Source organism: Gekko japonicus, unplaced genomic scaffold (genome assembly GCF_001447785.1).
Source record: "Gekko japonicus isolate JY-2015 unplaced genomic scaffold, Gekko_japonicus_V1.1 scaffold36, whole genome shotgun sequence".
NCBI lineage: Eukaryota > Metazoa > Chordata > Lepidosauria > Squamata > Gekkonidae > Gekko > Gekko japonicus.
This window is the reverse complement of record NW_015164182.1, coordinates 1-26,692: the sequence shown is the minus strand read 5'-3', so window position 1 is coordinate 26,692 and position 26,692 is coordinate 1. Positions and strand designations below refer to the sequence as shown.

At 46.0% G+C, this 26,692-nt stretch overlaps 2 protein-coding genes across 2 annotated transcripts; one reads left to right on the top strand and one right to left on the bottom strand.

Moving 5' to 3' along the window:
• Nucleotides 1-1,454: 1,454 nt before the first annotated feature.
• On the bottom strand, nucleotides 1,455-15,872 carry YARS (tyrosyl-tRNA synthetase). Its single transcript, XM_015408069.1, has 14 exons — nucleotides 15,712-15,872; nucleotides 15,078-15,174; nucleotides 11,256-11,402; nucleotides 9,999-10,174; nucleotides 8,468-8,597; nucleotides 7,865-7,945; nucleotides 7,354-7,446; nucleotides 6,372-6,507; nucleotides 5,902-5,987; nucleotides 4,698-4,833; nucleotides 3,907-4,004; nucleotides 3,559-3,752; nucleotides 3,167-3,338; nucleotides 1,455-2,249 (listed from the first exon to the last, which is right to left on the bottom strand). The coding sequence occupies exons 2-14, from the start codon at nucleotides 15,132-15,134 to the stop codon at nucleotides 2,151-2,153; spliced, it is 1,605 nt and encodes a 534-aa protein (XP_015263555.1). The 5' UTR covers nucleotides 15,135-15,174; nucleotides 15,712-15,872; the 3' UTR covers nucleotides 1,455-2,150.
• A 133-nt stretch (nucleotides 15,873-16,005) lies between these two features.
• Nucleotides 16,006-23,646, top strand: LOC107107734 (the record flags this gene model as incomplete). Its single annotated transcript, XM_015408052.1, has 3 exons — nucleotides 16,006-16,036; nucleotides 20,106-21,051; nucleotides 23,552-23,646. Coding segments are annotated over exons 1-3 (1,054 nt in total), but the record flags the coding sequence as incomplete, so codon positions are not given.
• Nucleotides 23,647-26,692: the final 3,046 nt, after the last annotated feature.

Sequence of the window (26,692 nt, the reverse complement as noted above, 5' to 3'; positions counted from 1 at the left end):
AGCATCCTATTTCCTGGGGAGTGGGTTGGAGGGTGGGTAGGGATGAGTGGAAGTTCTGTGAGAAAAGACAAGCCTTCAAAAGGGAAAGGAGAGCTGGAACTCGCCTGCCCCAGGAAGGAGCCACTTCCGCATGCCCTGACCATCAAACAAGGTTGAGTTGCAATTTAGAAGGCTTTCAGGCTCTGCCTCACCCCTAGCTATAAGGGAGATGGGCTTCAACAGTTGAATTCCCACCCTGTGCAGGAGAGACATAAACCATGCCTTCAAAAGCAGCTCAACACATGCATCCCCAACTACTGACATATTTTATCAGTAATCCATGAATTAATTTCATCGGAATAGAGGGTTTTAAAAAAAATAATAAAATCTCTCCCCCAATGATGAAAGTTATCTTTTAAAAAATAAAATAAAAATGAATATGCCTTGTAAGACAGTGTCACCAAAAATTCTTTTTTTAACTTCAGTGGTTTAATGTTTGTCTCATTTACTACAGGGGTCACGTTTCTAGAAATAATTACAAGGAGTTCTCACTTTGCAAAGATGTTTTCCTGTGTAAGAACAAGCCGTGCTCAAGCCTTTTTATTTTGTCTATTATGGGAATAGCTGAATTTAGCTGTCAAGAATTCTTCAACTCTTAGGAGGATCTTTAAATGGGATTTGGGTAGGGGTGGAGGAGAGGCTACTCTGTTTTTATGACTGGATACCACATGTAGAATCCAGATCTGGAAAAGTGGCGGAGAGGAAAGTTGGACAAGGACCCTGGAGAAGTTAACTCTACTTCCTGTCCCATACACCAGTGTCCAATCCGAAGGGATACTTATCTTTTCCCACTAGGGTGTTTAAAGCAGCCTGCCTGGTGTGTGTCTATAGGCCAGTGGCAGCGAACCTATGGCATGGGTGCCAGAGGTGGCACTCAGAGCCCTCTCTGTGGGCACATGTGCCATTGCCCCAGCCAGGCCCAGACCGTCATTAAAGTGTGGAATTCTCTGCCAAATAATTTTAAGTAAATGAAAGCATTTGGGATTGCTTTCCTTACTTTGTTTGGATCATCTTAAGTTAATGTATGAGTGGTTTTTTCTAAAGTAAAACCTCAGTATTCAGGTTAAATTGCCGTGTTGGCACTTTGCGATCAATAAGTGGGTTTTGGGTCGCAGTTTGGGTCTCTAAAAGGTACGCCATCACTACTATAAGGTATGATTTTTAAACCTGGTGGTTGCAGAATTCCAGCATCATGTCCAGTTTGACTCTCTCTTGCCCAGCATAATCCAATCCAAGTATACATGCAGGACACACTTCATTCCATTTTAAGACCCTATGAACTGCAGACTGGGCACTTCTTTGCCATTCCTTGAAACACCATTTCTTCCTCCTGGCTCTTTTCCCTTTTATTCTGAACATCCAACCTGAAGAGTCCACCAGAGCTCAAAAGATTAGTTTTGGAAGATACTGTGGGTTGGTCCTAATAGAACGATCTTGAGACCGCTTCCTTAGAAACTAGTTAGCCATCACAGAAGGCTACAAGCCCTGTTAAGCCAAGTGAGCTCTACTGAAAGACAAGAAGTTGTGGTGTGGCATTTTATTGGAAGATAACAATAAATTACTTATAATTTGGCATTTATCATGGAGAAATCCAAACCACTGCTAAACAGAGATTCTCCCCTTCTTGATCTGCCAGCCTGGGTTCAAGCTAGACAGCAGCAGCAACTTAAAAGAGGAAGGAAGCAGCTGCTCTATAGCCAGGACGGAGCACAAATGAAGACAGATGACCATACACCTCCACTCCTGTCACCGCTTGTTCACTAAAGGGCTGGGAAGTCTCTCTACTTCTTCACCCCCTTCCCCCCCCTTTCTAGAATACTTTAAGGGGGAAGATTTCCCTTAGCCCCCACAGTCCAGAAAATACAGTGCCTCCTTTCTTTAGACATACTCGTTTTTAACAGGGTTCCATCTGTGTGCCCCCAATCACTTTCTGTTGACATCAAAGCCATAAATTTCCACAGATCTGATGCAGCTTGGCAGGGACCCTCTGGCTGGGAACACCAAGGAAGAGCTGTGGTTGACTGATGGACGGTAATTTAATCCTTCAATGGGTAGGGTGATCGATGGACAGCAAGAGGCAGGGAACAGGTGAAAGGGGCAGGCAAAAAGTCTTAGCGGATGCTGCCGCATGTCAGGGTTTTGCATGAGATGTTCCCCAGTTTGGTCATGAAGTTCTTTCCCTTCCACTGAGCTGTGCTGTCCTTAGAAATCTGGGTGGCTGTGGGGGGGGGGGGGGGGGGGGGCGGAGGTCAGAGGAAGAGACGAAAGAACAATCAGGGTCAAGGCAAATGGCCCAGAACTATTTTCTGCTTTTCCTGGCTCCACATCAGGCACCCACAGTGGGCAAGGGGAGCCCTGGCCTTAAAGCTGCACCACTGGAACCACCTCATGGCCTAATTTTGGAGGAAAGAATTTAAAGACAGCAAGGAAGATGCTGTGCATGTCTCTCTCCGTTCAGTGCTCCAGATTCTGCACCAGCTCCAAGAGAAGCCATGCCTTGCAATCTGTTTTCTTCTTCAAATGAAACACATTATACCCTGATATATATTTTGGAAGCTCTGGAAACGTACTAGGTGTCGGTTGACACCGCCATGGGATGTCTAATGTGATGGAATGTGTGGGCTGTGCGCTTGCGCTTTGCCACCCTGCTTTTCCCTGTAGCTGTCTTCTCCCTGTTGCTTTGTTATCTCTCCGTGGCCTTGAGTGCCTGGTTCATCTGCCCCCTTTGCTGGTCTCCCGCCCTCACGGGGTCCGTTAGCTTTCCCCCGCGCTTGCAGGTGTTTGCTCATTGGCCTCTGCTCATCAGGGGGTCTTGTATGATTGGGGTATAACTGCTTAGCCCGCTCATTTTATGTTATTCCTGACACAGAAGTTCATGGAGTGTCCTTTACTCTGATCAATAAACTGAACCTACTTAGGTCCTGAGTGTTGGTGCTGAGTTATTGGGATACCTGACACGAGGAGCCCTCCCCCAGTCCACACACCCTGAAGGTCTCTTCCTCTGCCCTGCAGTGAATGCTACACAAGAGCCATACTGGATTACCAAAGGATCCTCAGTCAATGACAACCACCAAGAAACAGCTTGGCCTACTGAAGCCATGGAAAGATTGCATCAGCCACAGGCTACTCGGGTGTCCAGCACTGAGGACCTCCTTACCTGCAACTTCTCAAAGACCTTCTTCTTGGGCTTCAGCTCATCATCTGGCTGGACACTCTCGTAGCCCTCCACAAACACATGCTCCCCGGGACAGGAGCCTGCTGGGGGGTCCAGGGGCTCTATTTGGGAAGGTTCCCCGCTGCTGCAGAGAACAACCAAAAATCAGTTTAGAAGGCGTCAAAGGTGAGCCAGTTTCACCACCACCTCCCCTCACCTACTGCCCCATCTTGCTTGACTGGGTGAAAGTGCCAGCCAAGAGGGCAGTTTGGGCGCATGTACAGAGATGGTCTCTGCTGCCCCACCCAAGTCCATTTGCAGTGCTGCTCTTTTCCACCCTGCCCCGGCCCTCTTTCTCAGCCCACCTGCAGGCACAGAGCAGCATGGCTTGGGATTCCACCCCTCTCATCTTCTGAGGCTTCATGTTACACACCACCACCACCAGCCTATCCTGGAGCTCTTCTTTGGGCACGAATTCCACCAGGCCACTGACCACAGTGCGTGGTTCAGGCTCCCCCACATCAATCTTCTCCACATACAGGGCATCTGCATCAGGATGCTGAGGACAGGAAAACAGGGTCAAGGCTCAGGCACGGGGAAGGGGGCACACGTGAGTATTGCAAACATGCTTCATTCTCTCATTGGCTTGAAGACAGAGCCCAGCGATCATTCCAAGGCAGGAGATAGAAAAGCGGTGATGCCTGGACACCTACCTTCTCCACGCTGAGCACCTTTCCCACACGGAGGTCCACCCGGGAAGGCACCACCTCCTCAGGATCAGAGTTCTTCACAGGGCCCTTGATGGCAGGCTCTGTATACAAGGAGAAGGAGAGCAGCTCTTGGGGAGATTGTATTGACACAAAAAGTTCTGAAGGCTTGAGGTTTATAAGCAACCTAGACAGAAGACCACCTAGGAACTGCAGAATATGAGGTACACAAGAATAATACAAAGTACCAGACTGGGTGGAGGCAGGAAATAAAAGGGGAAAGAAAGACAAGGTGGGACACAGATCAAGGAAGGGAGGAACAAAGAATTCCCTTTTCCCCTTCCCCTAGAATGCTGGGAAGGCATGAAGATGAAGCGGAGCATGTGACTCAAATTCTTGAGAAAAGTATCTGGGCGGAATGGTGCCCAGAACTGGATTTCGAAATCGGAAGGAAAACTACAAAAGCAGCATCTGATTGCCTTCCTTGGCTGCTAATTGGGCAGCCCCCAAAAAGGAGGACCAGAACAAGGGAGGCATCTGCAGTGCAGGCAGGGTCCTCAGCAAGGTCTACCCAGGCAAAACCTAGGAGAGAGCCACACTGTGTAAGCAGTTAACGCCACTCTTTCAAATCCTGACATGTTGGCTTCAGGGACCGTCTGTTTCATCATGCATGACTTCATTAATGGCCAGGGCAAGAAGAGAAGGCTGGAAGTCTGGAACCTCAAAGAGGACTTCCTGCTCCCCACCCATAGAAGTTGCTGCAATAGAGGAACCTGCAAGTGCCTTTTTACCCTTACTAGCTTTGGAGGGATCAGGGTATGCAGAGCTGGCCAGTTTCTTCATTTGGGGGCTGTTGAACTTTTCCCGGATAGGCTCCAGGAGCTTGTTCAAAGCCACTTCAACAGAGTTCTTCAGGTCTCCAGGATGGACAATCTGTTGCAGAGAAGGGAAGCAGAGATCCAATTAGTCCCTCCCCCCTTGTTTACATATTACCTTCCCCAACACACACACCCTTGTGAACTTCCAATGCCCTTTTGTCAGTCCCCAGGTATTAAGGCCTGACAATCCCATGGACGTTTGTTGACTTGATTTATAGATTGCAGCAGTTTTCTGTATGATACAACCCCAAAGAAACGAATGAGGAAGGGGCACAAGCACACAGTGGGGCTGCCACTCATATCAACGAGCTTTCCCTAGGACGGCAGCCCTAAGGAAGGTGTCTGTTAAGATGGACATTGTTAGAAGTCCAGTCAAGGCATATTCTTCTTCTGTTTATCACAGCCTTCTTCACCTTCATCCCATATTCTTTATGGCAAATTTTAGATTGTAAGCTCTTTGGCACAGGACCCATCTCCTTGCAGTCTGCATGGCATCACGAACAGTGATGTCTAAGAGGGGCCGTGGCTTAGTAGTAAAGCATCTGATTGACATGCAGAACATCCCAGGTTAAATTCCTGCCATCTGCAATTAAAGGATCTGACAGGAGGAGATGCGAAAAAACTCTGCTTGAGACCTTGGAAAGCTGCTATCAGGCTGAGTAGACAAAACTGACTTTGATGGATCAATGGTCTGATTCAGTATAAGGAGTTTAATGTGTGTCACTATATAAAGAATAAGTTGGCAGAAAGTATATATTGTGTAAACTAGATGCAGAAAAGTTTTAGGAAAATGCCTCTGGTATGCATACTTTAGGACTACAGAAATAATGTGCCTCGGATGCAAAGCAGGAGCCCCAGACCCAACCTCAGGATCTCGGCTTCTCTCCCTGCCACTGCCCCCTCCCCCCATGAATCTTAGTTTGCCTTTACAAGCTTGCAGTGACCCTGCCAAGAAACACAGAGCAGAATATCAGTGTCCCCCACCCCATCACGTTTCAAAGCCTGCCTGGCAGGATAGTTCAGGCTCAAGCAAAAGTGACCAGTCCAAAGACAGACCCTCCCCCACATGCAAGCTGACAGCACAGCAGCTGCCTCCGCCTCTGTCCCCAGCCCAGGACATCACCTCAATAGCAAACTCCTTCTCCAGCTCCCCATAGTCTGTGTAGGTTTTGTTCCCTCCCCATTTCTCATCCCTCAGGATGACGAACTCTGCAGGTGGCAAAAAAGAGGAGAGATCCACATTAAAACAAAGATGGCATCCAACAATGATCTCTCAGGGCTGCTGGAAAATATTTTAAGCCAGGTGAGCAGCAGGCAGCATAGATGAATCAGTTGAGGATTTCCAGGGACCACCTTAATACCCCTCCTTGTTCCTCCCCGTGGCTAGCAGAAAGAGCCCAAATGCAGATACTTGAGAGGGAGGAAATGCAAGAAGATGAGAAAGGGTCCCTCATCTCTGTAATCATTGAGAGATGGGCCTCCCAGTCAATCAGGGGAATGGCAAGCACTCTTAAGCATACCAAGGTCCACAAATCAAGACACTTTTCTCTCCACCCTGTCCTGCTCCTGCCTTGGATGCTTGGAGATCATCACCTGATTTGAGTGGAAAGAGCACGTGTTTGATGAAGGACAAGACGCCGTTGTTTTCCACATTCCCTGGCTCACAAAAAGCTTTCTTCAGCTTCTTTTTCACATCTTCCTTACGGTCCAAGAGATCAATCTTGGACTCCTAGGAAAGAGAAGAAAGAGGAGTTGGGATTCTCCTGGAATTGCCCACAAGTTGTAGAGCTGTTCTTGAGGCAGGGGTGTCTACCAGTTTTTAAGAGGCAGAGGAATCATAGGACTAGAAGGACTCAGAAGTAGGGTTTGCAATCTTTAGCTGATCAAATATTTGACTGATCAATATGAAGGTGCCTCTCATCAGTCACAGTGCAAGTGTTAAAAAAATCTATATTAAAAATATTTATAAGAACCATGGACAGCAGGTGCCATCTTAGAAGGGGCATTCCCATGCAGAAGAGAATGCCTCTTCTATATTGCTTCCGACTGTGTACCATGTTCTACGCATCACCTAAAAGCAAAGTATAATTTTGCAGTCACTGTTTTATTCATATGCAAATACAAGCAGATGGACTAATTCTAATGGATTCAAATTGCTCAATGGATGGTGTGATATGAAATCAAAGCATCAGAATGAGAAGAGGATCTTTTTGGTCATCTAATCACCCCCATGCTCAGTGCAGGATATCCAAAGCTGCAGCATTCTCGACAGGTGGCCGTTGAGCTTCTGCTTGAAAATCCTCAAGTGAAGGATAGTTACTCACACACTTACACACACACACACACACACACACACACCAGTAAACAGGTTCCATTGTCAAAATACTCCTACTATTAGTCATGGATCCTCAGCTGGGAAAAAGCTACCCCAGGGTTACTCCACCCAGTATTTCTCTGTAGGTACTGCTTGGCCTTCCCAGCCCTAGAGAATTCAACCCCCCCCCCCGCCCCATTTTAAGATCTCCTCCCTGTAGGATTTAGTTACCACAGCCAAGAGCCAGGTTTAGGAACCAACCTCCTCTGAAGAGCTCATCTTGCTGCCGGTCAGCCCAGGCACCATCGGGTTCATCAAATGGATGCGTTTGGCATAGCCCAGGGATGGGAGGCACTGGACAAAGAGGGAGAGAGAGAAAGGCACAACACAAGCTAGGTCAGGGGCTGTGAGATCCTGGTGCTCAAATGGAGGAAAGGAGATGAGAGGAAGCAACTCCCTGCAAAATACCGCTCCCCCCCCCACTTCCAAAAACTGTCTCCTTTACATGGGGCTCCCCTGATCTTGCGCTTCTCCCATTCATTTCAATAGGGCTTGCATAAAAAGTCTTCCCAGCAGGCCTGTCCCACCTGAATTAGATGGGGTGGGAAGGAGAGAGAGGGAGGATAGACTGCCTTTTGGATTTCCTGCCTCAGGCACCAGAATGGCTTGAGCCAGCCCAGAAGGCCAAAAAAGATACTGAATTGTGACTGGCAGGCAAGAACGGACAAGTCAGATGAACAGCTGAGCACACAAGACAAGCCTCAGTGCCAACCTTTTCTGCAAAGGTGAAAATTTTTCTCTGGTCCACTCCTCCAAACTGTGCATCAACTTTCAAATACTCTTCATCCAGTGCCTGCGGAGACACAAAAATAGAGGGCTTGCACACCAACTGATTTCTGACAGAGAAATGCTTATCTACAAACCGGTTATACACTTCACACACACACCCATCTTGTGGCAGAAAGTTCCAGAGTTTAACTACAAGGAAAACAAATATTGCATTAATTCATCGTAAGCTCACTGTGTACTAATTGCACCAAATACCCTCTAGTTCAAGCACAATCCATTTCCTAGTTAGATTTTGCTGTAGCCTTTATCCCAAGGGCTCAAGGCTGAATGAAGCAGACATTACTTCTCCCTCTGCCACACCAAGGACACAGAGGAATAATCACCACGAATGCTCAATGTCTGGGGCTGTTCCATGTATGCCTGATCTGCAAACCATTCTCCCCTCTTCCCACATACATTTCTTTCTTTTCCCCACATGGGAAGAATTTAATGAACTGGCTCAACATGCATGCAACCTTGTGGTTTCTAGGACACCCTTTCCAGGAAATGGGCACTGGGTGAAGATGCCCCACCCCCCATCAGCTACCTGCAGTCCTGGATAGAGGAGGCCACTCAGCAGCGGATGCTCCACTTGCTTCACCACCTCTGCACCTGCTTTCTTAGCATCATGCTGGGTGACGACAGAGGACAGGCGGTAAACGTCCAGCGTGTACTCCCTGAGAAGGAAAAACAGGGAGTTCTTGTGAGCAGATGTGCCCTCTCCTTCCACAAACCACCTAGCCAACAGCATTTCAGAGAGAAAGACATTTACAGATGTGCCACCGCCTTCCCTAAGTGTCTTAGGATATCCCTCAGTCTCCTTCAAAGACTCGTTCTTTTGTGCTCACCTAGGGTGCAACCATCAATCTTGCCCTAAGGAACAGGTGTGCCATTCCAGACCATTGCAGCCAAAGCCTTTGTTAAATCTCCAGCCCTACCCATAAGGCAGGCTGGGATGCTTGCAGGACCATCTTGGGCCATGCAATCTGCATGGGCGAGTTCCCTACAGTGAACACTTCCTATTCATGGCTGTGCATCACAACATTTGACCAGAAGGCCAGATGGCAGCTGCTTGGGACAAGGCTGGAAGCTGACATCTAATTACGTTGCATTATGGGAACAATGGAATGAGTGGAGCAACGTCAGAGGGCCTGCTGGCTTATTTTCTACCTGTACTATCATATTGCCCTAAAGCACTGAAGCCTTATTAAACCTTCCAAGATTCTGTATTAAGCTAAAAGACAATTCTGCATAATGGACAAAGCACTGTGCTGAGAGGTGGGAAACCCACACTCAGAACTGAGCACCGTCATGCAGCTTACACTGTTGCCTTAGGAAACCCCCTGGCCCAGGACAATGGCTAAGCCACAATTTGACCACAGCATCTGAGCAAGAGGCTTTCATCTTCTAACATCCCTGCACAGTTCAGTTCTGTCCCTGATTTCCTATTTCACAGCAAACCAACTTGTCTTTACAGCCAAACTGGTAGATTATGGTTTGCTGGGGAAAAAAGAAAGAGGGGAAGTCAGAGCATACAAGGGAAGCTGAGAGCATATGAGTCTTGTTAATGTACCACCAGACCTTGGTTCATGCCCAGGACACTGGACTGAAATATGACATAAGTTTAAATGCTGCCTGCAGAACTATTGGATGAGCACTGCCTAGGGTTGCCAACAGGCCTGGAGAAAAACATCCTGTCCCTTCAACAAAGGCTTAATGTGTAGAAGTGAGCAGGTGAAGTTTTTCACGATAAATAACACTGTCTGTTAAATAACACTCCATTAAGCCTCTGTTGCCCTGACCTAAATAAGCCAGGGTAGCCTGGTCTTGTCAGATCTTGGAAGCTTAAGCAGTTGTACTTGGATGGGAGACCCCCAAGGGTTGCTGCACAGAGGCAGGCAATGGCAAACTAAGTCTGAATGACTCTTGCTGTAAAAACCAACCATAAGTTGGTTGCGACTTGTTAGCAAAAAAAAGCCTATATTAAAGGGACAGGATTTGGGGGGGGGGGGATTGCCCTTGGCTAAAAGAAGCATCATTCCTTGTGGTGTGTCACACCCCCCCCCCAACAGTCTTACTTGCTGAGCTGATAGTCGGTCCCACGAACAAATCGGAGCTTCTCAAGAGGCACTCCAATGCTCTCCAGCATTGCCTTGATCACATTCTCATAATACTGGGTACGTAGTTCCAGAAGCTCCCAGGGGGCCTTCATGTTGTCCAGGTAGGCATGGAGATCAGCAAACAGGATCGTCACCTAGGATTGAGATGAGCACACTTGAGTTCATGCCCCTGAGCCCTGCAGTTCCTGAACTGTGGTCTGGGAACCAAAGATACTTTTGCAGGTAGGTCACAAGACCAGGTGGGAGAGGGAGGAATAGGGTGAGCTGGGAGAGAAAATGCTCGGCGGGGAGGAGCTCTATGGCTAACCTGGACTTGCCACTGCATAATATGTGAAATGGCCCTCAAATACAGCCTGTTGCTCACTAATCTTATATATTATTTTTCATTTTTAACTATTACACTTGTCCTGGGGAAATTTTGTTTTACTCTGGGGAGAGGAAAAGCAGCACAGAATTACTTTTCATGTGGGTCCTGAAAAAGAATAAATTTAGAATTAGGCTCTGCTTGGAAACATCTGAGAACCTCCACCTCAGCTCTAATTCTGATCCTTTCTCCAAGTGCCTTTTGAGAGGTCAAAGGGCATTTAAATCCAGTATTTGTACACCTCAGTGTCAGCAATGGCACTTGAATGAACACTCAACATCTGCATGGGAATGAAGAAAGCAAAACAGACCACACCCCCATCTGGAACCACATTTGCAGTCAATCCCCAATGGCTTAGTACTTCCAAGCAATGTGTGCCTAAGACCACTGTCAAAGCATGCGTGGCCTCATAGCCAAAATTCCTCAGCCTCTTAGGAAAATGGAACAATCGTTGCTTGATCTGCATTTGTCCAGCTGTGATGTTAGATACACAGAGTGGGAAAAGATTGCCCCCTGCTTCCCAAGACACTGATGACCCTCCCAGATCCTTATATACGCTGGTCTGTCCCCCACTCCACCATGTCCACAATTGCACCCCCTTTCCTTTTACTTCTGTGGAACAAGGCATTGAGACAGCAGGCACCATCTGCCTCCTTCTTGGCAATGGGTGGCCCCGTCTTAACCAACAGGAATGCTGGTGCATGTGTGCATACACTGCGAGTATGCACTGACCCATGGAGTGTGAAGAATCATTGAACAAAAGATTCTGAATTGTCTCAAAACCTCCTTTCCATCACTGTGCTACTTGCCAAGAACCAAGGAGCCAAGCCTCACGCCACGCCCATCCTTACCTCACATCCAGCTTTGAGGAAGTCTGCAATCTTGGACATAGGAACAAAGTAAGCTATGTGAGGCTTCCCCGTTGTGGCTGTCCCCCAGTAGATCTTCAGCTCACGCTCTTTCAAAATGGCCTTCAGCTTATCCTCTCCAAGCACTTCCTGCAAACAGAGACAAATTCATCATCTCAAGGGCGGATGATGTGGGTGTCCTGGGCATAAGAATAACTGAAGAAAGCACTGAGTAAGGCATGAGTTCAATAATTCTCAAGTCGCGAGTCATTCAAGTTTCATGCATAAAGGAATGTCCTCTATATCTGTAAAATTGCCCTTACGTTAGGTTTTTGGTAATTATATTTCCTATGTGTTTTTCTTTGTTCCTTTTTTCTTTCTGTATCCTTTAAAAAAAATTCAAACTAAAAATTTATTTCCAAAAAAGTTTCATGCAAAGTTAAGGATCTACAGGGGAGGCTCCATTTAGCCTTCACTGGAAGCAGATAATTCTGCACAACCATGAAAGTCTAGATTTTTTTTTATCGCTGTCAATGCAGAGTCACAGTAGAGAGGCCCGCACAGTGATACTTCACAGAGGAATGCCCTGCCTCAGATCAGCTATTCAAATATGAATAGAAAACAGAGAGATTTCTGTTTGGGTACTGAGAAGTTTACAGATGCAGCTCAAGGCCACCAACATTTTTCTCAGTCATAACCAGCCTAATGGAGAGCCCCTTAGTGATTAAAAAACTCAACTTCTATTATGGTCCAAGCTGCTTTTAAAAATAAATTTAATCATATTGTCTTATATACAAAAGGCACACAGAAAAGCAAATACACAGAGTACATGGAATGTACATAATCTATTATTTTTTTTAAAAAAACCCTCATTCACCTTAGTGTACTTTTACAAATTTGCCCATATTGCTTTTCCCATCTTCTAACCTTTCCTCCAAATATTAAGAACAAACTGAAAATGCTAAAAATAAGCTGACAAATGGGTTGGTGTTACAGGAAAAGCAAACTGCTAATATACAATAAAAGCCCTGTGAAATATTATCACAGCCACTCAAGGACAAAGCAACCAAACAAGGTCAAGCTGTGATTAAGCTCTACCTCAAGGAATAATCTTGCTTCTAAATGAAAATCATCATCCTGAAAAATCAACATTCTAATACTTTCTAGAGCAACAGTATTCCAGTTATTTTGCCCCTTAGATACTTTCACAATCCATGAGAAAATATTAATTACACCAGAAACCTGCAGGACACAGAGAATTTTTGGGTCATCAGTCTCTGTACTCAGTACCATGCAAGGCTGACTTGGGCATGAACCGTCACAGACATAGGTAAAAACACTGGGAAGCAATTACTGGTCTTGGCTCTCTATGCCATTGAAAGCACTTCTGCATGCCAAAAGTCAGGAATTGGCAGGTTTCAGTAAATAATTAGACCTGCTGACCAAAGAATAAAGGTGCCTCAGATGAATGTAGATTTGAAGCTTTGATTTAAACCAGACTGTTCAGAGGCTTCTTTTTGTACAATCCTAAAAGAACATTGATAAATTGTTCCTGTCCTTCTTTTTCCACATGTTTGATCTCATTTCTTTATACGTGTTATTACTCTTTTTTCTTTCTCCTTAAGACACTATGCCAAGTATCTGTTAGGTTTGTTCACATGTTCAAAATGCCTTTGTTTTAGAAATTTTAATTTTTTTCTGTACCTCTTCCATTTCTAACATGTCTAATTGTTTTTTTAATTGTCTGATCTCTGCTAAAGTGTCTTTATTGGAAGTTTTTTGTGCTCTTGCTCCAATCTCTGGATTTTTTCTGCTAATATCTTGGTTTCTTTTTCTCTTTTCTTCTTGGCATCAGCTGCTAATAAGATTCTGCTAATAAAAGCTTTACTTGCTTCCCAAATGGTAGCTGAGGACATTCCTTCTGTATTATTTATTTTTAAAAAATTCTTCCAGATCTTTTTCACATTTGCTTACTACATCTTATAGTAAAAGAGCATCATTTAGTCCCCACCTTCTTCTTAGTTTTCTGTTCCATTGCCAAACTACTTAACTTTTTGATATCTAGCACATCTCTATTCTTGAGTACATTTGATGTCTATCAGAAAAAAATGTAAAATCTCTGCCTTTTGGGTGCTTGATCTTCCAGGTGTCTTCTAATTATGTTCTTTGGCAGTTTCTCACGTTTAGAATTCCTAGATCTATCCTTCTTTGGATCTAGTACTTCATTCTTGTTTCCAAAAACCATTACATCTTTATCTTGAAATTATAGCATAGTTTGGGAAAAAATATCAAAAAAATTAACTTTAGCATATATTGTTGATAGCATGCATACCTTCCTTCTGGGTATCTTCAAGGTATCTTCCTTCCTACTCTCTTATTTCTTCTAATACTTCTAATCGTGGGTTGTTTACTCCACACTTTTTGTTTAGAGCTGAAGCAAGATATACTTTACCTATTTTTTATTTATAATATGTTCATGTTTATTCTTTATGTGAGTTTCTTGTAGGCATAAAATATTTGCATTTTGCTTTCTAAACTGGCTGAAAATTTTTGTAATGTTTCGTGGGAGAGTTTAGTCCATTAATATTTACTGATACTATTTTAAATTTTTCCATTTTGTGCTGGTGTTGATGCCATAACCGTTTCTTCTTCTGAGCTCTTAGGTGAACTTTGCTTTGGGTTGCTTGAAAATTTTCCTTCAGTTCCTCTATGTAAATCCTCCGCTTGTAGTTCTTCCGCCAATACCTTGGCTTGTTCTTCTATTTTGATTACTTCCCTTTCTTTTGGCGAGTATACCTCTATTGCAATTGGTATTTTCCAGTGATACTCTTGTAAAATCTGTCTAAGAAAGGCAAAATCTTTCCTTTTTGGTAGATCCTGAAAGATCTGCACTTCTTTTTCTGCTACTTTAACTGGAGATTCTCTTTGTTTCTTTAGTATTGCATCTCATGCTTTCTTATGAGTGAACTGAACCAATGTATCTTGGGGCAGCTGATTCCTGAATGCAAATCTTGAGTTCACGCTAAATAGCTGGTCAATATCGGAAAATTTCCTTGTATCTTCAAATAATCTTTTTGTGTGTGTATTTTTGCATTTGTGTGTGTGTGTGTGTGCGCCTGGAAGGCAAAGCAACCTCTGGCAACTCCTACTAGGGCATGGAGGACATTCAGAGAAGTTGCTTGATAGCCTGCCTCTGCCTCCTGGTATTCTTTGGAGGTCTCCCATCCAAATACTTCTCAGGGTTGTCCCTGCTTAGCTTCCGAAATCGGGCTTGCCTGGGCTATCCAGGTCAGGACATATCTTCAAATAATCTTGAAGCAGTTCATGAAATCTCTCTTCCAAATTTGGCCTCCCAGAGTCTTCTGGTATGCATCTAAAACACTGGTTATTATTATTATTGTCTTAGCAATATTATTATTATTGTCTTTATTGTCTTAGCGACCAGAGTCATAAACAGCAAAAATGCAGGTTATTAGACCTGCACTAGGTTTCCAAAATTTCAATTTTTTGTTCTGCTTTCTCAATCTGGCAGTCTTGTCTTTCTAAATATATATCATGTAGTCATTAAATAGATCAGATCCCCAGGGCCTTTTCAGGTCAGAAAACAGCACTGAAGAGGAGGCTCAAGCCTCCTTGTAAACCACTAGGTATTAAATTATCAACAGGAAACTCCCAGAACATTCTGTTGAACGTCCACGTGGGAGACATGCAGACTTTATAATGTGTTGAACTAATATTTGGCCAGACTGTTTCTGTGCCACTATGTTGCCTATGGAAATGGGGAACCCATGTCAGCCTTCCACTCAGCCCTTCCAGCAAAAGTACCTGCAAATTCCGGGTGATCAGATGATACTTCTCCTGCACAGTCAGTTCGTGCCCCATTGTGCCAGCAGCTGCTCTCCAAGCAACAATAATCTGGAGACTGAAAAGGAGACAAATACACGTTTGCCACAGAGAACAGACAGCCTCACAGAATAAAAGAAACCCAGATTTCTCCACAATCTCCTCATGAATGCTCCTGGGGGGGGCCCCGGGGGGGGGGGGGATTATGGGCCCAATAGAGCCAATCTTGGAACTGGGTTTCCTAGGATATTTGACTTGGACCTGCTTAGTAGGGGAAGGGGAAAAGGAGGATTTCGACTGCTCCTGCAGAGTGCAGGGGGTTGGACTAGATAACCTGCAAGGTCCCTTCCAACTCTAACATCTATGATTCTATGATTGGAGGCTTTAGCAGCACAAATCAAAACACCCCCCCCCTCAATACAAACAGCTAGAGGGAGAAAAAATGAGTGCAGATTGCCGGAACTGGACCTTTCTCGCCCCTTGGGGACTCAGTCAGGCACCCCTCCTCGTATATCAGGAATGTGAAAGGCTCCTTCTGCTGAAGCGGGGGTGGGGCTGCTAGGCCTCCCCCCAGTCAGGCCTTCCTTTACCCCCAGAGACGAACCAGCCTCTTCACCTCACTCCACTGTCTACGGCAGGAGAGGAAATCGGAGCTCCCGAGCAGCCTAGTCGCGAAGTCTTTTTCACTTCATCTTCCCTGTCCGCGGACACCACAATACTCCCCTCATTCACCTGCTTACCGACAGGCTTTTGCCGAGTTGCATCAGCTTCCTTGCTCTCGACACTCTACTACACGGCCTAGCGGCGACACCTACTCTCCGCGGACCGAGCGGAGCACCGAAAACCTCGATCGGCAGCCGAGGTGGGCGGGGCCTGGCCAGCTGTGATCAAGCTCCTCCCCCAGCTCAGCGGCAATTGGGGAGCGAAGATGGCGGCTGTGGGTGAGTGGGAGAGGGAGTCAGCGGGGGGCGCGTGTTCCGGGAGGAGGCAGGGAAGAGTGTACGGTCGTCATGGCCTGAGGGTTCGGCAACGGCTTGTTCGGGGTGGTGCTGTAGGTTTCTTTCGTATACGGGGAGAATTCCAGTCGGCAGGGGGGCGGGGGGGGGCGTGTCAGTGAGTTTCTGGGCTGTTTCAACGGTTCACGTTTCCGAGCCGAGTACTCCACCCGCCCCTTTGTATTTTTATTTTACTTATTTAGACTCTGCCTTTCTCCCCAGTGAGGAAACTAAACAACATACATCGTTATTCTCACAGCAACCTTGTGAAGTAGGCTAGGCTGAACGTGTGCCACCTAGCGACTTTACAGGGCAGAGTAGGGATGTGAAGATGGGTCTTCCAAATCCTAGTCTGGAGCTCTAACCACTACATCACACTGGCTAAAATGGAATCGTCCATGGCAGAGTGGTGATGCAAGCCTGGGTCTACCAGGTAGTAGCCACCTGGGGGGATTTCAGTGTTCCCTTACATTTTCCAAATTTTATGTTGGGGGAAAATTGTGGAAAGTCCTTGAGGGGAAAAAATGGGTCCCCCTGCTGCTTCACACATCCACCTGTGAGAGGGAGTGGCTGGCTTGGCACCAGCAGCTGAAGGAGGGAGGGAGCTTAGGGAAGAGCTGAGACCCTCCCACACACACTTGGGCAGATGAGCCTCTCTGCCACTGAACTGTGTGAAGGCTAGGACAAAGCCTGCATTAAAAGTAAGTGGAATCAAAGAGCCCCAGAGACTTTATCTTTCTCCCCCACCCTCTTGCCCAATCAGTTGCAGTTCTTGCTGTTTGGGGAGGGGGGCACACAGCAAGATTTGGGTAAGCAGGGATATCTTAATACTTCCTTAGACTTCTGTTGGGTAGGATTCATAGAAGCCCATTCCATCCAGGGTATAGCCCAACATGAAAGTGTTCCAGGGAAATCTAGAAGAAGAACTTGGCAGGTATGTCCCGAAGACAGTGCATTAAGCATGTATCCCTTTTCAAATCCAGCTGGTTTTGTTTGCTATGGCCGGAAGGACTTTAAACTCAATTTAAAATGGAAAAAGTGAAACATAACCCTGAGATCACTTCTCTCTCCTCCTAGGCACATCTGAAACTGCTCATCAAAATTGCTTCCTGTGTGGTCATTGTCTCGACTGCATGCAAATATAAAACAGCAGCTGATTATGGGTGCCACGTATCCCCTTCCCCCCAACAAAGAGCAGGGCTGAAGGTGCCACAGTTTCCACTGTCTAAAGTTAATGAAGCAGGCATGACAAATCGTGAGGCAGAGAGATCTTTTTTGTTTCTTTGTTTGCTGCTTGGTGTTCTCCCCATTTTACATTTCAGCAGGACCTCTTTTTCATTTAACTCACTTCATGTTAGGTACTTCATTGCTTCCAGTGATTTTGGGTTTCTGAAAGAATTTGAGTCAGAAAAGTTTCTATTGGCCTTAGTAGAGCATGATGTTAATGGCTCATCTTGTTAGTTGCATATCACACTGGTGACTGTACCATGTGAGAAGAGACATGCAAGTAGGAATTCTAACTTTGATTTTAATTGGGACTTGCAGAGCCAGTAAGATCAACCCACAACTTGATTTTCTTCTAACTTTGAAGCTGCCAAACTTGCCTCATATTGTATTGGCAATAGCATCCATTCATTAATTATTAACGTGTATGAAGTTTAGAAGTGGAAAATGTTCAATTGAAGACTAAAGCCCTAGAAAATTTTCTACCCCACAAAACTAGTTTATTCCACAGAGACTGTGTAAAGTATTTAGCACTTTTTGAATCATGTTTTCATGCAGTAGGGAGCCATATGAGTTAGACCTCTATGCCTAAGGAATAATTCAGTGCAGCTTCAAAGCCTGCATTTTCTGAAACCTGCAGAAGGGGGTGTAATAAGAGAGCACCTTGTTTTATGATCATGTATGTGGAAGGTTAGGGTGACACTAGCTTGGTTGTTTGTAGTATCCTGCTGTTTTGAAAAAGGAAGGGTGGAATGTGGAAGAGGCAGGCAGCCGACTGATAAGGGTGGTAGAATGAACCTCCCCAGCAAAATGAGGCTCTCAGTGTTAAGCACAGTTGTTCAGAAGTATACCTGTTAAATTTGGCGCAATATATTTCTGATTTTAACAACCATACATTAGATAGTAAGTGCAGGTTACTTCCTTGTAATCTTCCCACCCCCAAAACAGCTGTGGAAAAGGAGATGAGCCCTCCCCAAGGTTTTTCTATTGGGTAGTGGAAGAACTAGACTGTAGAATTTGGTGGTAATTAACTCATTTCTCAGCCAGTGTTTTCCTGTACTTGATGATAGTACGCTAAACAAGCTAGCTACTAGTGTAGATGGTATTTACCTTAATCCAATATTTGACCCTATCTTTTTGGGTTAGTAGCATTTTTTTCTGGCACACTGGCCTGCTATTGATTAGTTTTTTAAAAATCTCAATAGAAGAACTGATTATTCCTATGGACTGGTTTTCTTCTGTGTATAGCCAGTACCATCCCAATGTGGCTGGTGTCTCTGAGCCTTTTACATTGCCAGACTAGTAGAAAGATTGTGACTAAAAGATGTTTCTTCACTGTAATCTACAGAACCAAGAGGTAGCACCTGCCAATGAAAAGGTTATCTGGGTATCAGGCGTATACCAGATTCCCCAAATTTTTGAAACTTTTCAAGGGCAGGGCTAATGTTTAGATTTTAAAAAAACACTACTTGGAGCTCATGGATTCTGCAGTGTCTGGTGGTTATGTCATGTAAGCTTGGTTCTGTCACTTGTTTCTGTGTAAGTAGTGAGATACACAAATGTCTGGCGAAGAGTTTGAGAATGGCTTGTTACAATTGCGGAAGAATATTGCAAGAATATTTCTGGGGGCTTTGGTTGACAAATAGCAGCATTAAGAAAAATAACATATTTCCCATCCTCTGTTTGGAGATGCAGGGAAAGACATCTCTCTGCCTGCTTTCTGTTGCTATTTGTCATTTTTACAGCACTTACACTCAGTTTACTTGGTAAGGCTTATTTCCTAGCAAGTGTGCTTAAAACCGCTACCTAAATTTTACACAGTGCTTTAGCAATTTTCATTGAGGCTCGTTTAAGAACCTGGTAAATTACTGTGACCCCCGCCAATGTTCCCTCTAAGCTGCGGAGTCTTGTGAGCAAAAATTCTACTTTGTGAGCTCCTGGCATTAAAACTGTGAGCAGGTGATCTGGCTGCAGCATAAATTAGTTTGCTCTGGAGCCATCCCTTCTGAGCGAAGACAAAAATCTGTGAGCTGGAGGCTAAAAATCTGTGAGCTGGCTCACACTAACTCAGCTTAGAGGGAACACTGACCCCCGCTATAGAATGGAAAGATTGCGAGTGAGAGCCTGAGGCAGGGGTCTGTGGCCCTTGGGCTCCAGCTCACAAAAAAGGAGGAGATTAGATTTATGCCATAGTAAATTTGTTAAGGTGCGACAAGGCTCCTTGTTGTATTAGCTGTAGAATATAGCTTCACCTCTGAGGGAGGGGGAGGATTCAGACAGACCCCTTAGCCATGCTGGTTCTTGAAGCTTAATTCCTGAAGTTCAAGCTTTGGAACAGATAATATTCTTTTAATCATCATGCAGCAAATTCTTGGGTTTGAGGGATATTTGTGGGCAGCTTTTTCTGACTGGTCTGCCCTTCCTCACTGTGTTTACTTAGAAATTAGTCTAATTGATTTTACTTCCAGGTAAGTGCAGACCTCGGAGGAAAAAGAGGAGGAAAAAACAGTGAGATGGGTTTCTTAGATATGTGGATGATTAAAAGGAGCAGGAAGAGAGCTCAGTGTGTTGGGACTTCTTCAGTAGCTTCTTCTGCTTTCTTTTTGCAGGCCACTGAGAGCACCTTTGGCAAAAGCTGAGTGTAGGATCTCTTAACTCCTTCTAGTCTGGAGAGCAGAGGGGTCATATAAAAAGTGCAGAAGTGAGGGAAGAAGCATGGCAAGCAGGTATTTCCGCTCCTGCCGTTCCGGGCTCTATCATGAACTTAAAGTCACTATTTTAAATGATTTAGTTTCCAGGAACAAGAGGCCCTTTGACAACTTTCAAGAGGGGGAACAAGCCTTGCAAGCAGATGTTAAGAAACAGCGGTGTGGCTCACCCTTCCTTTCTCAAAAGACATCTCTGGCAACTGCAATTCCTTCATCTTCAAGCAACGGAATAGCAGGTTTTCAGGATTATCCCCTGATTTCCAATGGAGACTGTGATGACAGCATACTGGAACCCTCTGATGGGGAGTCCTCTGACTCCTCCTTCAGTGGCACCCTTGAAGATGAGGAGAGGCTTTTGGCAGATGAGCCGGAGACAGCCACAAGTGACATCTCCTTAGGGCTCAGTGTAAAAGAAGTGGGCAGTGGGTTTGCTGAGGTGCCTTTTCGAGTCACTCAGCAACAGAGTGTTCCTAAGGTCCCAAATGTGAGTCCAGAGTCTCTCCCTCTGACTGGCCTTTCAGTCCCCTCTAGCAGTAGTCTTCCTCACAACAGTGCCGCTGCAAATCCAGGGGGAGGAAGCAACACAAATGTAGATTCTGAGAATAAAATGGGCCTCAGTTGGAGTCCAGATGGGCTTGGACTTAGAGATGTCATGTCAATTGAGCCAAGTTCTTTTAGCCTAAAGAAAGGGGATAGTGGATCTGGGATAGTGGATAAGGAAGCTACTCAGACGGTAGGAGAGGAGTCACCAGTTGTGAGCCAGTTAAGGGCCGAGTGTGAATTTGCTAGTGTGGTGACTAACAGGCCCTCTGGGGGACAGGCTTTCATAGAGCAAAGTGAGGTAGGAAGGGAAAGTGTAAGTGACCCACCATGTGAGTCTCAGGGAGAATCGCACTCTGCCACAGAGGTTGCAACGGAACGTTCCATCACTGCCCCAAATGAGGATCCTGTAGAAGACCCCGGCCCTGAAGAGCCAGAAAACCCCAGCCCTGAAGAACCTGAAGACCCCAGCCCTGATGATTCCAGGAGGTCAGAATGCCTTCCCCTATTACGTGCAGCTTGGCTTGGTTTCCTAAGTAAATTGTGGCCTGGTGAGCCACATTCTTGTCTTTTCGCACTCTCTGCTCATGGCATGCTGCTAGCAATTGCGCAAATGAATCTCAGGGATTTAGGGGGTGTTTTGGTCTCTTCTGAGTCTCTGTTTTTTTTTGTTTTTTTTGTTTTTTAAATCAGAACTCCTAAAATCTGATACGGATTGATTTGGAGTGTTTTGCGTCTTTGTGCCTTCCACTAGATGGTAGCAAGCACATGGCTGATTACTGAATTGGGTGTTCCATGTCCAAGTGGGCAGGAGGGACCTCCTGGGTGACTCAGAAACAGTCAGTCAGACTGGTGGATTGAATATTTAGATTTTTAAAATTCCCTTTGTGATAGCCTTTGGGGGGCTTCAGAGGGCACAGCCCTAACCCATAGTCTGATAGGTACCTGAGCTCTGCCCGCTTTGGGAAGAGACAGTTTACCTCATCTCTGGCCTTCTGCCAAATATCTAGGCATTTCTCTTTTGTGGGCCATGAGTCTTTGGCAGCTGCAAGTCATACTTAACCCTGATACTTTGGGCGGGGGTGGTACTTTTCCCTCCCACAGGATTTTCCCTATGGCCAGATGTCCCAGTGTCCACTCAGAAGGCGGAATCCTTACCTGCCCCTAAATGTGGGCATGGAAGCCACTGACGAATATGGCACATTTGCCATAGTAGTGCTGAAAGCACACAGTAGCCTGGGGCTGCTTCCAGTTCCCCCTCCCCAGAGTCTTAGCCACCTTTTGCCTCAGTTGCTAGGACCCGACTTCCTCCTTTGCCAGGAGAGTGCCTCTTATCACAATGTTACTACATCTGTTTTTTGGCAGTCACCTCCTGTTTGCTGACTATGGCAGCCCCTAGGAAGCCTCTCAGACACCTGTCTCCATATACCTGTTATACCCTTAGGTATACTGTAGGTCATCTCTCTAGGAAGAATCTGGTCCCAGCTGGGTCCACCGAGACAAAAGTCCGTGTTGGCAGTTTGGCTGCTTCTGCAGGGGGGGGGGATTCCACCCCCATTATCATTGCTAGGTAAAGTAACATCTCTGCATTTGTAGCAGCAACAGAACATCTATGGAGGGTAATTCTCCGGTTTTTCCTCCCCATCCTCTCGTACTCACCATTTCCAATCTGATGCTGCCAGAGGAGTTTTTTATGAGCCTTTTAAAAAAATCAGCAGTTGGTGTATCACTGTATAGCAGTATACTTGCCACAATTAAACAACAACAGCAGCAGAATAACTGCAGTAGGGTGGAAAGTGGCACTGGATATGCATGGGGAGGGGTGTAAATCTGCAAGTTCCTATCCTCACTTAAAAATTTGACTTTTTTTGAATTACCTGATCTTTTTCTGTCTCTGTGTCAGCTGAATATAACTGCACGCTCATGTAATAGATTAATTGTGCTCCTTGGTTGCTGGTGTGGCAGTTCCTCTTCACTCTCCTGGGTTAAGGCTTGGGTAAAGTTCCCTCACACGAAGGCCTTAAGGTCCCGTTTTTCAAGGTGGATTCTCAAGCCTGCTGACGCCGCTGCCTCATGTGGTCCAAGGAGCATGGGCCCAGTGTATCTTAGCTCATATGTAACTAGGTTAAGCTGGCATCCCACCAAAAAAGGACTGTTTGCCCCGGGGGGGGGGGGGGGGGGCACAGTTCCACCTGCTGCTCTCAGCTGGAATGTGCGTGGGACTGCTCATGTCATTTTTTTCCTGCCTCCCGGAGGGGCTTTTAAACCTCACTGGTGCACCTTGCAGAGATTCTCTTGCAAATTATGAAGATGTTAGTGTGCTTCCTGACCTCCTGGAGGGGGTACGGGTTGAGCCCAATTATCTACATACACTTTACGCAGCTTTGGGTGTTTTTGTCCCCCGACTGGTAAAGCCTGAGGGACTTCTTGCACTGTGAACACCAATGGATCTAATGAAAAGCCCCATTATGTGGGATGCTCTGAAGCGTACTTAGGAGTTTGATTAACACATTCAGCTATTCAGTTAGGAGGTGATAGCTGACGTCTTTGGGTGCTGGATTTGGATGATACGGGTCATTTAATGCTACATAACATATAAGCAGCTTCTGTTAGTAAGTTCTCACTATTTTACAGTTGACTGAGAAAAATGTTTGTGCAGCTCTGATGAGGAAAAAATCTGCAACCCATGAACTTTAGATTCTGAAAAGCGGGTGGTAAGTGGCCTCATCCCTGCCAACATTTCAAAGCGTTGTTGCTCAAAACAGATTTTCATCAAGCATCACCTGCTGTGACTTGGCTGTAGTGTCTAAAAATATAGGAGACTTCAGTCATCTAAAACTTGGAAGTGCAGGGTCCCAAACAGGCAATTAATTGCAGAGCACAACAAACAATGGTAAGGTGGTAGCTTTCTTTGTCTACGCTTCTCAGTTATTTGCTTTTCTCACACCACTTGCTAGGTAGGAATGACTTGTCATCTTTTCCCCACTAGACGGCGAATATGCATCCCAGAGGAACTCCTCCAGTCGAGCAAGGAGAAATATGTTAAAAGTGTACTTGCCCACGCTCGACATAGTAACATCATAGGTAAGCCAGAGGCTAAAAGCCAAATAATGGGCCCCGAAAGCCATCCATGAATTCAAAAAGGTAGGAATACTGAGAAAGAGTCTCTTATGGTTTTCCTTCTGCTTCTGCTAGGGCCTGTCATAATCAGAGATTATATGCTTTCCTTCTCCCCCTACCCCTTTTTCCCAGGCAGACCAGATGTCAGGTCAAATTGCTTGGTGTTTGGTGTGATATTTTCTTTCATGGTAAAGTTTTGTTAATTGCATGTTCTTTTGAGGACTGATTGGCTAGTGACCCCGAGCCTTCCTTTCTTTTATTTATCCCATTTAGAGCTCACCTTTCCTTTAAAGAGCTCAAGGTGGTTTTCCAGGGGGTAACCTCAATCTCACATCAACCCTGTGTCATCAAGAAATGGTGACTGCCCAAGGCCACTTTGTAGGGTTTCATGGCTAAGGAAGGATTTGAACTTGAGTCTCCTAGGTTCCACGATCTAGCTGCTGTACCAGTGATTTCAGACATGGTTGCTTGACTTGAATGCACTAGCTACCTGTTTGCCTATAGCTCCTGCCTAGAAAATGGCAGCTCTTTGCTTATGAGACATGCACTATGCATTATGGGAGTTAGTCGTGGGAAAAGAGGTTGTGTTGGTGGGACATAATTTTTCCTTGGAGAAGGTTTGTTCTAGTTAGCCTTTTGGTCCTTTCTGATTCTTCCTAGAATGCAAAGGAAAAGGCTGCTTCTTCTAAAGATCCCCCCCCCCCAAGTTTCTATGTTTTTGGCCAGGGGTAGACAACCTTTTTTGGCCCAAGTGCTGAAAAAAATCACCATCTGCTTGTGAAGATGGTGATGTGTTGGCAAAAAAATGGGGGGATGAGGGTTATGCATGAAGCAAGTCAAGTTCTAGTGGCTCTGCCAGTATCTCAGGGATTTGCCTTGGACTTGGCTTGTGGCTCCTGGTGTGGGAAGGGATGGTGACAAGCATTCTGTGCAGAGGTCATTTCGGGGGGGATCGTGGGGGAACGCAGTTCCCCCGGGTGAGGGGCGGGGCACACAACGAAGCCCTGCCCCCTGCTTCCAGCCGCCCCGCTTCCGGCCCTCATTCAGCCAGGAGGAGGCAGGAGAAGAGGGAGGGTAAGTTGCTTCCTCCCCACCTCTCCCCACCCCTGCCTGCCTGGGGTCAGGGAGGGCCTTGGCGGGGCTTCCTCACACTCCCGCAGGCCTTGCAGGTCCACCGCCAGGCCCCTGATGTCAGGGGGTGTGGCATATGCTAATGAGTTATGCTAATGAGTTCCCCTAGCTCTTTTTCTACGAAATGACCCCTGATTCTGTGGCTTCTATCACATCACTGGCCCTAGCGGTGCTGCAAGTGGCTTGGTTGCTTGGGTGGAGACCTATCTCTGAGTGCCAAGTGAAATGGTTCTGTTATGCCCCATTTTAGGTCGATGAAGAAGCACTTGAACTGTCACAGGTGTTCAGCTGCTGGAGTGTTTCCAGCATTTGAGTTGAGGCTAAGTAACATTGGCAGAACCGGAAGTCTAAATAGGGTTCTGTTTTTCTACGGTGCCTTTCAAATAGGTGGGATGTCTGTTCAGAGCCTTGGCACATCCTTGGTGTTTTATCTGGGATATACAAGATGCTTGCCTGTAGTACAGATGTGTGTTATTGCAAAAATTTTGAATTTGGTCAGACATGGAGAAAGGAAATAAGCAGAAGACCTGGGTAGTGTGGCTTCCCCAGTAGCTTACCCTGGAACGTAGATAAGGGGACAAGGGTGTGGTAGAACACATCTTTCCCTCCAGAAGAGTCCCTAAATCCTTTCCATCTCTGTTTTAGAAAGGCTGTAAGCCAGTGACAGCTGGGAACGGCCTCTGCCTGAGACCTTGGAGAGTTGCTGCCCCCGCCAGTCACAGTAGATAATGCGGGGCCAGATAACCCCAGTGGTTTGGATCATATAAAACATGCCTTTTCACAGTTCCTGCCTTGTGTTGATGGGGCTTGCACAGAGGATGTCCTGGTGCACCATGGCTGAAGTTACTGGGAGTACATTTGGGGAGGGGCACCCCTGTGTGAAAAAGACCTTGCCGCTTTGTAGGCTGCACTAAAGCAGGCTGTGGAATTTTTAGATAAGCCACTTTGGTAGTGTTGTGACTGACTTCTCAAATCCTTTATCTTTGCAGGCTTCTTGTTGGCTTGCCCTAATGTTAACATTCTTTCTCTTGTTGTTGATAAGAGTGTCCTTTGCTTTCCTTGGCTAGTAACAGTCATGCTGTTTTACTTCCGAAATGCGTGTTCCCTGATCACGGTGTTACTCAGACAGCTCTGAGCTCTGCCAGCATCCAGCCTCAGTCACTGGTTTTCCTCACATTAGACAAGAAACAAGGCAGCTGAGGACGGGGGCACTTGAAGAAGCAGAGAGAGAGAGAAATGTGGGAGGCAAATGGATCCCAGGTGTTAGTGGCCCTGCTGGGCTTAGCCTCGGGTAAGATAATAGCCATTATTTGATCAGTTGAGTACTTTGAAAGAGAGCCAGTTTGGTGTAGCGGTTAAGTGCACGGACTCTAATCTGGGAGAACCGGGTTTGATTCCCCACTCCTCCACTTGCACCTGGCTGGATGACCTTGGGCAAGCTGTAGTTCTGGCACAGCTGTTCTTGAAAAAGAGCAGTTTCTGTCAGAGCTCTCTCAGCCCCACCTACCTCACAGGGTGTCTGTTGTGGGGAGGGGAAGGGAAAGGAGTTTGTCAGCCGCTCTGAGACTCCTTTGGGTAGTGAAGGGCGGGGTATAAATCTAATCTTTTCCTCCTCCTCCTCCTCCTAAAGTGATACTGCCTAGAGACAGAATCATAGAGTTGGAAGGGGCCATACAGACCATCTAGTCCAACCCCCTGCCCAATGCAGGACCAGCCTAAAGCATCTCTGACAAATATTCATCCAGCCTCTTCTTGAAAGCTGTCAGTGAAGGAGAGCTAACCACCTCCTTAGGCAACTGATTCCACCTTTGAACCACTCTGACTGTGAAAGGGTTTTCCCTCATATCTAGCTGGGTCCTATCCTCTGCTGCCAACTGGA